We start from the raw sequence: 16,195 nt of genomic DNA, 5'->3' as shown, positions 1-16,195 counted from the left end.
AACATACATGTTTGCCACATTTTCTAAAAGGTGACCCATAAAATGTCATTCAGTGTAATACAGTTGGTAATGCAAAAAAAAACCCATGGATGACTTTTAAAAAAATGAAATGAGTTACATGACTTAGTTATTCATCAAACCTAAAATGTTGAAGTTAGTGGCAATTGGAAATATTTTTACAATGTTGATATTCTTTCAACAGGTGCATTTTACCCATTTGGCAGCAAAAAAGTATTTCTACCGGCAAGAAAATCAGTTTCAAATACACAATAATTCATTTGTTGGTATGCTCCTGCATGTGATGTGCTAAACAAATAAGTTTTGTAAGAATTTTACTTTTTGAAAAATTCTCTGAATGACCACAATTATTTCACTGAATGACGCTTTGCTAAAAAGCCTATATGGCTACTATTCATTACTATCATATTGTTACCATCATACTGCAGTACTCATAGTCCTGAATGAGTGACAGCAGAGATAAATGTTGTCGAATAATTGCTATTTTACTTTGATCATTTTAAAGTATTCCCATTTCCTTTGTTAAAAGGCAAACAATGTTATGTGCACTGTGAATTGAAATAGGACCTGCTACATTGAATAACAAACATGGTTTTCATTACACCTGACCAAATGTAATTATGAGTTTTTTTTCAAATGAATGTTGAATGTACTACATTTCATGTTATAAAAAGGTGGGAAATGGAATTATGACATTCCATGCTTTTCCACCACATTGTCATGACTAAGGGCCTTGATGTTTTTTTCTTTCTGTATTGCATCTATATGCAGGAAGGAAAACCACTCTTCCTCCTCTCCCAAGATACCTTGCTGCACGTCTCACGGCCGTGCGTGTGTGCTGCGCGTGGTGAACAAAGACGGCGAGAACCGCGGCAGGCAGTTCTACTCATGCGCTCTCCCGCGCGAGACCAAGTGCAACTTTTTTGAGGTGGGTTCGGCCAAGGCCGCGGAACTCTTCAAGTATGCTCAGACACTGAAGATGAAACAGGAGGAGTGCATTATTAAAACGGATCCCATGCCAGTGGAGAGAAGCATTTTCTGATTGCATCCTTTTGTATTTTAACAAGAAGGCCCTGTAGAATGGAGGAGGGTGGGTAGATTGCCCTTTCCCTGACACACCTCTGTTTATTTCTTCATGCCTGTAGCTATCCTTTTGTCTCTGGTGTTTTCACTTCTTCCTCTGTATTCTTCAGGGTTCCACACAGGTCAGGGTTTATTCAAGGAATTTCAGTTAAGGCTCATTTTGTGAAAACAGTCTGCCCTTTCGCTACACTTTAGTCTTGTACATTTTAACCTATCAGTGCAATTGATACACCAAGTACAGACCAGGGTGGATAACTTCATGTTTTAATTTCTCTATTGATTGGCACCTAGGTTGGCCCCTTAATTCCCGTCCCAGCTAACTGTTTTCTCTAACTGAGTTTTTATTTCCTCATGTCTGACTGTATACAGCCTGTTGTCTCTTATTTTTTGAGTTGAGGAATTATTCTGGAGTATGGTGGAGTTTCAATATGGAAACCCCTGTAGGAGAGTGGTATTGGTTCTCACACTCAACATATCTCGGCCTCTAAAGATCGCTCTGAAGATCGACACGGAAATGTTTGTAATTAGTGTCACAGGGCATCTACATTTATAGTGTAGGTAAAACATTATATCCTTGAAGTGAGACAACATGATGTGTTTTTCACATGACAAATGAACATGTTCAGCCATCTAATGTTTTCCTTCTCACTCATTACACTGTGCATCGCGTCTAAATTAGTATTGCCATTTGAAAGTATAAAGTGTAAGCTACAATTTGGTTAAGATTTTTCTTAGCTAGGGCAGTCCATGTGTTAAACGTGTTAATTTGAAAGTTTAAAAAAGAACCAACGAAATGTACTTGGTAAGTTTAGATTCACAGATAATCATTGGAATTGAATTTTTTTCATGGCCTGTGGTGTTTTACATTCAGATTGTGTGAAATACCATATATATTTACATTTTTAAAATTCTGAAAAGTATAAAAAGTAGCAAATGGACCTTATTTGATGATTTTGTGTACATGAGCTACTGTATATTTAGGTTCACATTTCATTGAAATTTAAAATCTTGCATCGTTTTTAATAAATAAGAATAATAAAGGGGTTGGTTGTCACATTTGCGCAAGGTGCCTTTGACAAACCGATAAAAGAATGGATTCTATAGGATCTAGATGTAAGTTAAAAATGTGACGACCAACCCTAGTCTCCTTTATCTATAAACTGCGTGAAGTGAAACCGTCCACATGTGAATGTCTTGTGCAAAAACTGATAACACATGCTTCAAAAAAGTCACTGTGCTCAATTAAATCTTGTGATGGGCTTTGCTTAGTCATGCCATTTATCTGTGAAAAAGACATGAACATTATGTTTAGGTCATGAAAAAGTCAGCGAATGTTGCATCTGACTGGGGGTGGGAATCCTGCCTCTAGCTCTCTGTTAATCTGTCCCCTGCTCTCTTGTTCTTTCTTCCAGTGGGCAGATCTTCACTTCCCTGCCTGTAACCATGGCAAACGGACCTTGATGAGGACGGTGCTGAAAATGGGCCCAAACAATGGCCGCAACTTCTACACCTGCCCTATGAAGCGAGGCCAGCAGTGTGACTTCTTCCAGTGGGCCGAGAACGGACCAGGAGTCAGCATCCTGCCTGGCTGCTGAACACACGAACACACACACACACACACACACACACACACACACACACACACACACCTCAACACACACCTCAACACCTCTGTCCTGGTCAGACAGTGGTGTTGTAGTTGCAGAGAGGACCACATTGTGACTTCTTCCAGTGGGCTAAGAACAGACTGGCAGTTGGCATCATACACACTCACACAAATACACTCAGACAATATTTGAATCACAAAACCGCATTATTTTGGCTCAATATTCTGTATGTATGTATGTGAAATAATTACTGTATAGATGGTTAAATTTAATCATAATTACATAGCAATAGTGACTTTGAATAATGAATTGTTCATTATTATTTATTCAATTGTTAATTGAATGTTTTGTGGCTCAAATGTGTACAACACACATAGGCTACTGCTGTCCTGGTCAAGCAGTAGTGTTGTTGCAGTGCACACAGTTACCTTTTGTACCCCAAAGTCATAGAACAATTACAGCTGATTTCAAGAAGGATGTTTCCCTTCTGCCTTGTTTTTTTATGCAATGCTGGTCATTGACATGCAGAGGGGTCTTGTTTTAACTGAGGTGTGAAGCTGGCCTTGTTTCATGTGTGCTCGCTGGAGCTCGTAGTGGACAGCGTGAGCTGCCATGTCTAAGCCACGCCACCGACGGCCCCTGTGGGGAGCCCTGACGGGACGACCTGATTTACACCAAGCCACAGCGTGCAAAATATCTCTCTCAAACACACACACGCACTTTCACTCTCCCCCACCTGTCGTAGCCTTTCCAGATCAGTGTGGTTACTGCATGTGCAGAAAGACTGATTCTTTATCTCTCGCTCACCACACACACACACACACACACTCTCACTCTCTCTCAGTCTCCCCCCTTGTTGTGGTCAGACAAGAGTGGTAAGCTTGTCATTCTGACTGAGCAGGAATAGACAATTTCCCTTCTTCACGCCGGGCTGATTAGCCACGTCAGGTTGAGCTATGCCCTGAATAGGAAATAGGCGGGCAGCCATTTTGGCTGAAGAGCGTCAGGGCAGGAGGCTGGAACAGAGAGAGAGATGAGTTGGACGTGGCAGGATGGGGAACCCTGTGGAGAACTGCATGCACCTCCGGTACCGGCAGCCCAGGGTTCTAGAACCAGTTGAGTTCTGGCATGACTGATGACCAACATACCTGTTTCACACATCACAGGTGTAATTGGTTCCAGGTAGATGGCCGCCAGCCTGACCAGGCATCAACCTCGTACATGATACTGGAGTTGTGTGGGTGTAAAAATGAATGTATGTCTCAAATAAAATGTTCAATTTGCTGAAGACAATTGAAGGCAGAATCCAGGTTTATTTCATTTCACTATATGGTCGACTGCATTACACTTAAAACATTTCAGTAAAAGTGACACAGAAGCTCGGACAGAGTTTCTGTGATGGGCATTAAACAGTACGTTTTTTTGCCGATGATTGGTTGGCCTTTAAACCCAGTGAAATTTGGTTATCGCATTACAGACCTAGGCAATGACTCAATTTGCACAAGAACACATTATTTTGCAATTAAGACTGTATAAAAATAAATATTTGATTCATAGAAAACCTATTAAAAATAATCAGAGATGAGCAACCTGTATTCATTACAATGCAGTGCCTGCCACATATTCCTGGTTTTACCAGACCAATTCAAGCAGGTGATCATTCAACCAGACAATCGTCTGAATCCAGGTTGTCCATCACTGAAAATGATGCAGAAAAATTCCTCCCTCCCCTCTGGCAGTGTGGTCTTCAGAAGCAGTCCACCTTCTTCAGGAGGGGGTTGCCAGTCAGGGGGTCCGACACCATGTATGGGAACTGGCTGAATCCAGGCACAAGATTGCAGGCCGCACCTGTAAAATATAAGTGATAAGGCAAGGAAGAATGAATATTTTTAAGACGGTAATCACCACATACATTATAATCAACACGTCTCTAGCTAGCATGTCTATTGCTTTCTTTTTCTCCGAAAATTTTTCTCTCTATTCCCTCTCAGTTGAGGTATTTACTGAGACACAAACAGCCATTCCTCCCCAAATACAGATATGCATAAAATATAGTCCAATGTGTTTCTAGACTGGATATTTAAATTTGTTTGAAAAAAATGCAGACACTGCATTTTTAACACGGCAGTATAACTTTTCTATAGATTCTGGAAAGTTATTAAATAATACACCCTTTACCCCATGTTTTTATTTCAGATATTATGTTCAGTGTTCACAACGCATGATAGCTTTACTCATATTGTTGAAAACACATTCTTTTTTTGCACATAATTGTACAACTAATAAGCTACCTCACCTCTGATCTATAACTTTATTCAACAGACTCAGGGTCCAGATTATCTACAAGACATAAATATTTTAGACCTCAGACTGTTCACTTTCACCCAAATTAATTAAAAACATTCAGACAACTCTGACCACCATATTGACAGACTTGTATAAGAACACTTCGCTATATCAAGGTAATGACAATAGCTAGCTGAATGCAGCACTTGTGGTTACTTCTTTACAGATTAAAGGTTTTTGGAACTTCAGTCAAATCAAATCAAATCCACATCTGTGGTTCAGCGCAGGTTGCCTCTGTAGCCATTTGAAATGGAGTACAGGAATTTTCAGATGAATTTTCAAGTTCTGCCCAGAGAATTCCAAATAAAGCCTTCAGATAAATATTTACTCCGGTAGGTTGAACACACAGTTGTATTTTATTCAACAAAATTACGCAAATGACTTGATTTTTTCTCACATAAAATGCAAAATGATGATTTATTATTCCGCTTTAAATATGCAGTTGATAAGTCTGTTAAAGATTTTTTAAACGAAACAAAGATTTGCTCGTGTTCCTATTTATGTATTGTATATAAGGTGAGAGACCATGACATCCTCTTATTGCCATTTGAATATGCAACTCACCTTAGAAGAGCCACCCAGAGAAACAAAATTAATGTAAATTGAGTGTGAAAGAGGCAGCCCCCTTTTTCAACTCTGCGACCGACACATATTTTGCACTTTAGGTCTAAGCAGAAACCCACATTTCCTTGGTGACAAGTCTCTTCTCAGACACACACACACATATGCGCGCACACACATACTACTGCCACCTGCTTTAAGTTTCTCATTGCCCCAAGGTGCTCTTGCATTTGCTTTAATTCCTTTCTTCACTCTCCTACGCTCCCTCTCTTTTCACCCTCTCTTCTCTGCTCTCTTAGACACTCTCTCTCCCCCTCCTCTCATCACAGCAGCTCTCTTACTCTTGTTGCAGCAGTGTCACTGGATTCGCTTCCCTTATTTCCATCCTCTCTTCTTTTATCCCCCTTTCCACTTTCATACCACTTTCTCACACTCTCTCTTTTATCTTTCGCTCTCCCTTATTCACGCACTCACCTGCTCTCGCTAGGCCTCGAATGCAGCTTTCCATTCTGTCCCCCACCCTAAGGGCACGCAAGTTTCACAAGCATTTTCACAGGCTTCCTATCCTCCTTTCTTCACCTTTCTCAGAAATGATTCTTTTATTCCCCGTCAACACACAGACACACACACACGCACACAGACACACACACACACACAGACACACACACACACACAGGGCGTCCTACAGTCGTTCCAGCTGTGCTGACATCAGCAGGGGAAGCAGTGACTTTGACGCAGACACAACTCCAACACAAAGGCGATCCTTGGGGAGCTGCGGTGAGCAGCGAGGGCGGAACAACATTATGGGATTACAGAGAGTTCATCACATCAGGTTAGTCTGGGGTGGTGAGCACAACAGCTTTCTTGTGTTTTTTTTTACATCACATGGGCTTGGTGATATAAAGGTTAGTTTGTGGGAAGATTGGATCCACTACTGATGGGAGACAGTGTTTTATAAACATTGTTGCTGTCCAGCAGACACCTGGCTTATATCCGTTATTTTTTTTCATTATAAAATATCAATCAGTGCTACTGGTCAGTCTCCAAGAGTATGTATCTGATACATTATTTAATATCCAACTCTAATGTTGAAATTATTATTTATTCAGAAATTAGTTATTCATAAATGAATAAGAAAAAAACAATGAAAAGCGAAAATGCAAGGTTTCTGCCTGACAGTGACGATATGATACATGATTTAGGACACAAACATTGGGGACACTGAGTTTTACTTTACTTTCCTAATCTTTCACTTCATCATAGATCATAAATCTAAAGACACGTTTGCCTTTTCATAGCTCTGCTCCAAGCAGACATTCATCCTCGTGCAACATCTACCATCCATGTTGCCAATATTGTGTTTGCAAGAAGGTCAAGGAATAAGGCAGAATGTGAGGTAATGTTATTTTGTCTGCGGATCCCTCATCTTGCGTGTTAGAACAGTCATTGGTGGTCGGGTATTATGTGCTCTCAAGGCTGTTGCTACTCACCATAGTCTCCTTTGACGTTAGCACAGATTATGGCTCCGAAGAACGCTGGGTAGTACGGCTTGATTCTGCTCAGCGCCGCTTTACACGCCACCCTCGGCTCCACTCCTTGTCTCATCAGCTCCACAGCCAGGAAGCTACACAGCAGAGCACAGGTGAGAAGAACACCATAACACTGGCTTTGAAAAAAAAACTCTGACAATGTAACTGTTGATATTTCAAAAACAGTGATATGCAACCTGCGTTCATTTGTTTACTATCCTGTGCCGCATATTCCAAGTGACCTGTTTCACCTACCAGGCCTGGTTGAATGGTCATCATGTGATTGGACAGATAGAACAGGAATATGTGGAACTGGATTGCAACTAATGAATCTAGTTTGCCCATCACTGTCCATTAATGTTAGGACGTTTGTGAAGCACAGGTGAGGAGAAGATGTTTCAAAAATGAAAACAACATAACCAGAGATGAACATATTACTGCACTCACTCCATCACACTCATGCTCAAAGAGAATTTGAGAAATGTAAATCAAAACACTTGACAGGACTGGTTGATTGAAAACACACACACACACACACACACACACACACACACACACACACACACACACACACACACACACACACACACACACACACACACACACACACACACACACACACACTAGACCAATGTGATCAAAACAACAGCACATGAGATGGAGAGGCAAAAAAGACAGGCAAACACATACACACTTAAATAATGAACTGCGCACACAAACATTAGACAGATCAAAACGACGTGGCTAGAGGTTGATGAAAGAGAGGAGGCTGGAGGCGAGACAGGAGAAAGATGTCAACAAGTGAAATGCCAAAAAGAAACCTGGGCAGGAAACGCATCATCACATCGCCGTCCCCAGTGGCAGCTGCTCCTCCCACAGTGCTGTCTGCATAGGAGCCGGACCCAGCAATGGGGGAATCCCCTACTCGACTGAAGGACGGTGCACACATGCACACACACAGAGGAAAAGATACACATATTATATAAGCAAGTAAAGCAAGGAGATTCGCAAATAAAACATACCACAGTCATATGCATGTGCTCTCCTACACTCACAATTGATTTTGGATGCAGCATAGCGCAATCTTGATCCTAGCGCCAGAAGCTGCACGATGCAGCTTTAGGCTCATGAAATTTGAGATGTTTTAAATAAAAAACTTGGTATGTTCGATTTGAATGAACATATTCTGATGCAATATGAGGGACTTAGCCTTGAACTGCAGTTCATTTCACGTTTTATGTGCTTCAGAGGCTAAGATATTTAGGTTTTATATAAGCTGACCGTACCTGTTTCAGAAAATGGCTCAGGCAGGCCTTCAGCAGGCATTTTTTGCCCTTGGGCAACTAACCCCACATTGCTCCAGGGACTAAAATGTGGGACTAACCCCACATTGCTCCCTGTACCTAAACAACTACCAGGTGCTTTGTATAACAACATCCTCTAAGTGTAATGTAGTGCAATGTAATATAATGTTTTTGCTCTCATGCGGAGGCTCACACCCAGGGACTTTGTGTCTTGCTCCATTGGTCGACGTTCCAGCGGCCACACTGCCATTTTGTCCAATCACCACCATTCCTGCAGTCAAAAAGCAATAGCACACATTCTTATAGAGGGTGCAGACTAATTATGATGAGAAAGAACAGTGCCAGAAGACACCAAAAACCAAGCACAGCTACAGTAGAATGACGGCATGAATGTAACAACTGCACTGTGCTCTTTTGAAAACGAATGCTTTACTCTGGTTCATCTAGCTGTGTTGCACAGAGAACTGTGTGGGCAGTCATGGCTAAGTGGTTAGGCAGGTGGTCTTAAAATCAGAGGGTTGCAAGTTTGATTCCCACCCTTACCTCTCCCTATGCCTCCAGCCATGACTGAAGTGCCCTTGAGTTAGCACCTAACCCCACACTGCTCCAGGCACTGTAACCAATACCCTGCTTCTAAATAACTGAATGTTGTTTTGGAGAAAAGTGCAACACGTTGTAATGGAACTGTCTAATGGCAGTAAATGTCTTGAAGTCTCGAAGGCAGTAGCCTACCGATGGTGTCATGAGAATGGATATCCAGTCTAATGTGGCTGTGTTGCTGGCATGTCCTCTGCTTCTCTTCACTTGGTCTGTAAGGTCCACATGACGTCCTGGGATCAGGAGAAACATTCTGTGGAGGAGAGAAGATCTTTCATGGAAGGACCGCATGGGAGGAAAATCTGTGTACAGGTGAATAACCAATGTGCATCCATCATCTGTGGCTCAAGTGGCCTGAAGAAAGGCATTTAACCCACATTGTCACAGTACAGGGGTACGACGGCGGGGTGGGGTGGGGTGGGCTTGTATATCCATACAATTCACTGAAAGAATCAGACTAGAAGCAGAAAGCTGACAGCAATAGCATGTAAAAGAGAGGCCTCTCCATTCTCTACTTCTTTCTAACATAAATATGCACAACAGGACTGTCACACAGCCAAAGTCATTGAAGCATTCAATAGGACAGTGTTATGGACAGGCCATAAGTAATACAGCCGGAGCAAACAGTAGATATATGTGATGGATGACACAGTCTTTGGAGGGTGAGATTTTATAGTGAGCAAGTCATTTTCCAGCAGTTCTGGTAGTACCTCATCACATATTCAACTGAGACAGAAGCAAAAAAAACTTAAGCACAAAGTAACTGTGGTAAAGTAGGTCACACCTATGCTAACAATTATTTAAATTTTCATTTGTAGCATGATTCCTCTAGAAATTATGAAAACTCCCAGAGAAAGCCTTGAAATATTCAGCCATGACGTCACGCGACTTCTGCAAGAAATATAAACATGATGGGACTATTGCTTCACCTGGCATTGGTTTAAATAAAAGCATAGTGCTCAGAATAAGGGGGAAGGTTTGTAGAGACACTTGGTAAAGGTGAATATTATGAGGTCAGGGAAATGGACAACGCATAGCCTGTCGAGAGAGTGAACAGTAGGAGGGAGAGAGAGAAAGACACAGACTGTGTGAGGACCAACAGATGCAAGGAGTTGACTTCCTCTCCCACAAAAGCCATAATGCATAATTCATTGTGGCATCTTTTCATCACACATATTTATGCACACACACACACAAACACACACACACACACTTACTTCTGAGATTCTGATTAAGTCAATATCCCTCCAAATGCTCTCCAAGTCTGCATGGACATACAGTACATGCAAATGAGTCCTCCCAAACACCCCCGCCCTCTCATGGCCGCTTCATGCATTTATTACAGATCACAAGACACAAACACCCCATCCCTTCTAGAGAAATGAGGCAAAGCTGGATGCTCTCTAGGAATTATTACCAAAATATTTCTGGCATTAATTATTCATTGAGGTTTTTAATGATAACTATTAGTAATTATTAAGCCATTGTTTGAGGTCTGGATTGGACTGACACTTTACTGTGAGTCTGTTGCATGGGGCTTTATGTACAAAGCCTGTTCATGCACAAAATAACTATGCAAGTAACTTTTCATAAAAAATTTCAGAAGACTTAAAGATGTCCTCTCAACGTCATTTCATTAATATTGCTGTGTTCCCCATTGTTATTGAATGTGTTACGCGTTGGTCCTGTTTTAAAAAACGTTCTGGATGCTTTGTTTCAAGGCGTTTTTGCAAGCTAGCAAGGTGGCTTGTGGAGAAACGAGAGGGTCTTCCGGGTTTGTCGTCTAGAAAGGTCTCTGATTGGCTCCCTCCTCCTGCTCTGCGGAGAGATCATCTAAAGTCAGAGTCGCCACTTCCCCGGGTGGTACTGCACTATAGGGGCGCCAACGGAGGCGTGCAGGCTCCATTCAGGGCTGTGCTCTTTCGACAGCGACCCCTAGGCGAGCTGCAGGCATGGACCGACCAGAGTGGGACGGCTGTATGTATGAGGCTTTGTGCTCTGTGTGTATCTGAGAGTAGCAACCAGCTGATAGCTAAGCTAAGATAGGTTTCTGGCCACCAGGAGTTGCTGGTTTTGAAAACAAGCAGAAAAAAAATATTCGACATGTTTTTAGAAAAATGGGTCAACATAAACCTTTGTAGGCAATGCCTTCTTTCGATGTGATGCAACACAGAAAGGCTTTCGTGATTCATTCGTTTCTCTACATTGTTTATGTTAATTGGGAAACACCAGGAAATACAGCCAGTCGAGGTGACACACCGCTATGAGAGCCTTGCATGTGAGTTTAACTTGGGGTGACCGTCCGATTTTCAAAAAGGAGTGAGTAAAACTGTGTTTTATCGGAAGTTGGCCTTTAACATGGAAAAAGACAAATTGCATTTATTCTACATTTCATGTGAAATTGGACATACCACATGAATCCACATGACAGCTTTTCTGCAGGGACTAATAGATTTTAAATTTGATGTGTATATTTATCTTTTCAGATGGTCACATGCACAACGATTCAGTAGGAAATATACGGAAGTCTTAGTACATGAGGCCCCTGGTGCCATCAACAAACAAGAGCAAGGGCAGTCGGTTGAAAAAGGGCTGTTTGAGTAAGGGCAGTCGGTTGTAAGTAAGCGGTTAGGATGTCAGGCTTGTAGCCCAAAGGTTGACAGTTCCACTCCCGACCTGACAGGTTGGTGGGGGTTAGTAGTTACTATAACCAATAATAATAATTGTATTAATAACTGTAAGCCGCTTAGTGTAAAAGCGCATCAGCTATGTGTAACATAATGTCCAGTGGCCATTTCGTAATCCCACCTCTCTTCTACTTATTTCTTCTCATGTCGGCAAAAATAAAACATGGCAACCACTCCAGTTTTAAAAATTCAGCACAAGCAGTCAAGTTGATAAGGCCAAAACAGACCTTCTTCAAACACTCCAAAAGGTAACCGTTTTCAGACGGGTGAATACAGTACCAGCGAAAAACACTATGTTGAATTTCAGAGGTGATATGCATACATCCTCAATATGCACTGTACACACACATGCATACAAAGATTCACACACCTTCCTGTAGTTGGGTTGGCAATTTTGGGTCAGCCATTTGGAAAACACACTCTGTGAAGTGTTGGTCGTGAGGTCCTCAGATTTGAAGCCCATGTTCTGTGCAAACATGGACGCTGTGAGGAAACAAATGCAACATGATGAGCACATTATCATACGCAGTTGACAGCAAGGATGGATTACTGCACGGGCCTACCGGGCCCAGGGCCTGAAGGCCAAGCCTCTATTGCCTCTTTTCCACTGCCGGTTTTCTGGTAAGCCTACAGCTTCACAAAGCGTGACTCGGACGCCACGTTTTGCTTTTCGAATAGGCACGACACAGTTCTATCGTAAAGCAAAAAGTGGCGATGGATTCCAACATGATCTCCAAAAATTCCGTGCTCCTGGACACGGATGTAAAGGACACGAAATCCGCGTCCAGGAGCTCGGATATTGCCAAAATTCCGTGCTTTTGGACACAAAATTATTTTCCGTGATGGACACAAAGAAGTGCTATCTCTATACTCGCACAGTTCTACGTTTCCATGGTCTTGTGTTTTCTCAGGATTTTTCTAATTTCAAATATTTTTTCTAAAAAAAAAACATTTCTTACAGACAGGTTAGGGTTAGGAATTGTTTTGGTCTGGGCACAGCTAGTATTCTTCATTCATTATATGAATTTGATAGACCAACCAACAATATCAAATACACAACTTAAATTGCTATAGCATTATTTTGTTTAGGATTAGCATTTGGTATGTATTTTCTAATGATATAGTTAACACAGTGCTGTGGGAATATAGAAAGCACTTCCGTGTGCCCATCACGGAAAACAATTTTGGCAAAATCTGTGCTCCTGGACACAAATTTCGTGTCCCTAATATCCGTGTCCAGGAGCACGGAATTTTTGGAGATCAGGCTGGATTCGCGCTGTGTCGAGCTGTAGGCCTATCAGAAAACCGGCAGTGAAAAAAGACATACATTTCCTTTTTCCTTATTGCGTTAAAGTCACACTTTTAACAAGTATTTTCAAACGTTCTCAGGGGACATACCCCTGAAACCCCAACAACATAGTGTCTCTTAACATCTGGCCAGAAAGCCTGAATCATTTTGTAAACTAGCAACACCTATGGAGGAGTGTTGTCTGGCACAGGGGCCCATGGGGTACAAATCTGTCCCTGGTCACCATAAAGCACCAATGTGCTTTAAAAATGTGAACTGTAATAATAATAACAAATAATATATAACAAATAATAATAATAATAATAATAATAATAATAATAATAATAGTGTGTGTGTGTGTGTGTGTGTGTGTGTGTGTGTGTGTGTGTGTGTGTGTGTGTGTGTGTGTGTGTGTGTTACCTGATTCTCCCACGAGCAATGTGTGTGTGGTGTGCTCCATGACGGCGCGTGCCACACTGATGGCATTCTTGATTCTCCGCAGGTCTGCCACTGCTCCCACCTCCATGGTGTCACTGCAACACAGGAGCACACTCAGACCCTCACAGCTGACCTTTTATAGTATGATGTGCAATGCACACACTCAAAGGTCATTAAAAACAAGAAATTAGCCTCAGAGTTGAGAATGCCTTGAGTCCTATGAGACCAGTTAGCCGCCAGCTGGTCTCATAGGACTCAATGTTAACTGCTAGCTTGGAGGTAAAATTTGCACTGCCATACCAAGAGAACGGTTGAAAGTACAGGAGAACGGTAAAACCCTATTATTTAACTCAAGGGGAGGTGTAAAATAAGCTTATTTCCAAGTAATGGGACAGCCTTGCCCTTCGGCTCAACATTTAGTACCCCAGTTTCCCTCTAGGTGGTGGTAGACATAGCTGCCTTATGATCACTCAGTCAATCACAAAGACATGCTCACACATACACATAATTATACAATATTGTTTCTTGTTTTAGGGACTTCTTTATTCATTCATTTATTTTTCTGATAATTTTTGTCATCCATTTAGTTTCTTTGTTTAGTATCTGTGTGGTTGTGTATAAATGTATATGTGTAGGCCTTTGTGAAGGAATTTTTAAACAACTGTATCATTTTACTGTGCTTGAGCAATATGAACTGAAGTGAAGGCCTACCTGGGAAACTCCAACTCCCATTGTCATTGTGACACAGCACTCCGCAGCGCACTACACACAACGAAATTGCATTTATGCCTCACCCATGCAAGGGGGCAGCCCCCATGGCGCCCCAACAAAGCAGTACGGTGGGACGGTACCATGCTCAGAGAACTGCAGTCATGGATGAGGATGGGGGAGAGAGCACAGTTTAATTACTTCCCCCACCAACCTGGTGTGTCGGGAGTCGAACCAGCAACCTTTGGGCTACAAGTCTGATGCCTAACCACTTACCTATGACTGCCCAAACGCTTACTCATGACTGCCCATGACAATATCTACAATAAAATACGAATTTAAGAAAACTCATTCTGGCTCCTATAAAAGGTCTTTTGGAGATCTACAGCATGTCACAATGCTGGACCGTGCAGTATCAGTACAATGGACTCTGCTCTTTAGTTGTGCCCTGTTACTCAGATGGAGGTCAACATTTTGCTGCCAGCCACGTCACACCACAGCATGGCTGTTTACTCACCCATTCATGATCATGGCATCCAGGGTAGTCTCTCCACCCTCGTCAGGGTGACCTCCATACCCCACGCTTCCGTCACACTGCTCCCACTCACACGTCGAGCACCCCTTCTGCACAGCATCCATTGCACTCATACCCTTCGTCAGGGCTCCCCACGCTTAATTAGCGTGCACACACACACACACACACACACACACACACACACACACACACACACACACACACACACACACACACACAAATAAAAGTATGTCATTAGAATCTGGTAGCAGCCCTACAAGGGAAAAACTGTTGCATGCTGTAACTGCCAGAGATGGGACCAAGTCACTAATTTGCACGTCCTTCCAATCAGTGCTTGAAGTGGAAGAAAGAGGTGCAGGAACCCTTCCAGTTTTTCTCTTTCGCCACTTATAAAAAGCGGCGCATAAGATGAGTTCTGCCGGAACGCTGATGATGAAAATTACGAGGAAGGGGAACCAAGTTCCCCTGAGTCCCCCCCCCCACACACACACACACTTCAAGCACTGCTTCTAATCAAGTCTGAGTGAAGTCACAAGTTAAGACACATTGACCAAGTCAAGTTCAAGTCGTGACCAAGTCAAGTTCAAGTCGTACCCAAGCCAAGTCCAGCAAGTCACCATGTAGGCCTATTCTGTCCACAATCTTGACAACTACTTTTGGTCCTGAATTCATTCTCCACACTGCTATGCACGCCCCCCTTTGCCATTGGCATTCTTAAAAAATAAATTAAAAAAACAGGCCTATTAGTGGTTACGGGCAATTTAATTTTCATGAAATATTTTCACATACAAATGGAATGAAGACTTGACATGTCATTGCAAGTCATTAGAAGCTAAAAGTCAACTCAAGTCACTAGTATTGCCAAGTCTCAGTCAAGTCATTGTGACTCAGGTCTCACTCGTGTCAGTCAACGGGCCCTTATCAAAACCTAGGACAGTGTCCTTCCAAGTGTATCAGCCTAATTAGTCACACCCAGTGATTGGATACTCTTTATTAGTCACACCCAGTGATTGGATATTCTGCAGAGTTCACCAATAAGTATCCAATCACTGGGCGTGACTAATTAGGCTGATACACTTGGAAGGACACTGTCCTAGGTTTTGAGAAAGACCCAACATCTCTGCCTGCTGCAGTGGTTTACAAACTGTTGCGGTGTTACTGCAAAATGGTGCTCTATTGCCGCTGTTTTAGAGCATTGAATACAATGATTTGTGCACGAAAAGATTGATCATACACAAAAAAACACATATTGCAGTACTAGTAGGCTATGTGATTACATGAACATGGACGCTGATATCCTGCAAAAAGCTGCCGTAGGCAAGCAATTTAGCCTACCTGCCGCAGTTGCATCTCGGAATGGCCAAGTGTTAATGACTAGCGGGAGGGACGCTTCAACAAATACAAACTTAGCTCTACATAACAGCAGAACAAACAGATGTTTAAAGTGCATTTTCAGGAAATTCCCCGCACACAAGTAAATCGCTACCGCCTGTG

The 16,195-nt window shown here is 42.2% G+C and overlaps 2 protein-coding genes across 2 annotated transcripts in view; one reads left to right on the top strand and one right to left on the bottom strand.

Moving 5' to 3' along the window:
• Positions 1-4,006, top strand: part of neil3 (nei-like DNA glycosylase 3) — an 18,455-nt gene extending 14,449 nt beyond the window's left edge. Inside the window, exons 10-11 of the mRNA XM_063188597.1 lie at positions 790-946; positions 2,514-4,006. Of these exons, the coding sequence (XP_063044667.1) occupies positions 790-946; positions 2,514-2,696 (340 nt within the window). The 3' untranslated portion in view covers positions 2,697-4,006. The remainder of the gene's footprint in view (positions 1-789; positions 947-2,513) is intronic.
• On the bottom strand, positions 4,002-16,195 carry aga (aspartylglucosaminidase). The gene is made up of 9 exons (XM_063188598.1): positions 16,037-16,195; positions 14,684-14,837; positions 13,441-13,553; positions 12,103-12,215; positions 9,181-9,298; positions 8,644-8,719; positions 7,966-8,073; positions 7,106-7,239; positions 4,002-4,556 (listed from the first exon to the last, which is right to left on the bottom strand). The coding sequence occupies exons 1-9, from the start codon at positions 16,149-16,151 to the stop codon at positions 4,456-4,458; spliced, it is 1,032 nt and encodes a 343-aa protein (XP_063044668.1). The 5' UTR covers positions 16,152-16,195; the 3' UTR covers positions 4,002-4,455.

Source organism: Engraulis encrasicolus, chromosome 22, assembly GCF_034702125.1.
Source record: "Engraulis encrasicolus isolate BLACKSEA-1 chromosome 22, IST_EnEncr_1.0, whole genome shotgun sequence".
Classification (NCBI taxonomy): Eukaryota; Metazoa; Chordata; class Actinopteri; order Clupeiformes; family Engraulidae; genus Engraulis; species Engraulis encrasicolus.
The sequence above is the reverse complement of the archived record's forward strand: the minus strand, read 5'-3'. Positions and strand labels throughout refer to the sequence as shown.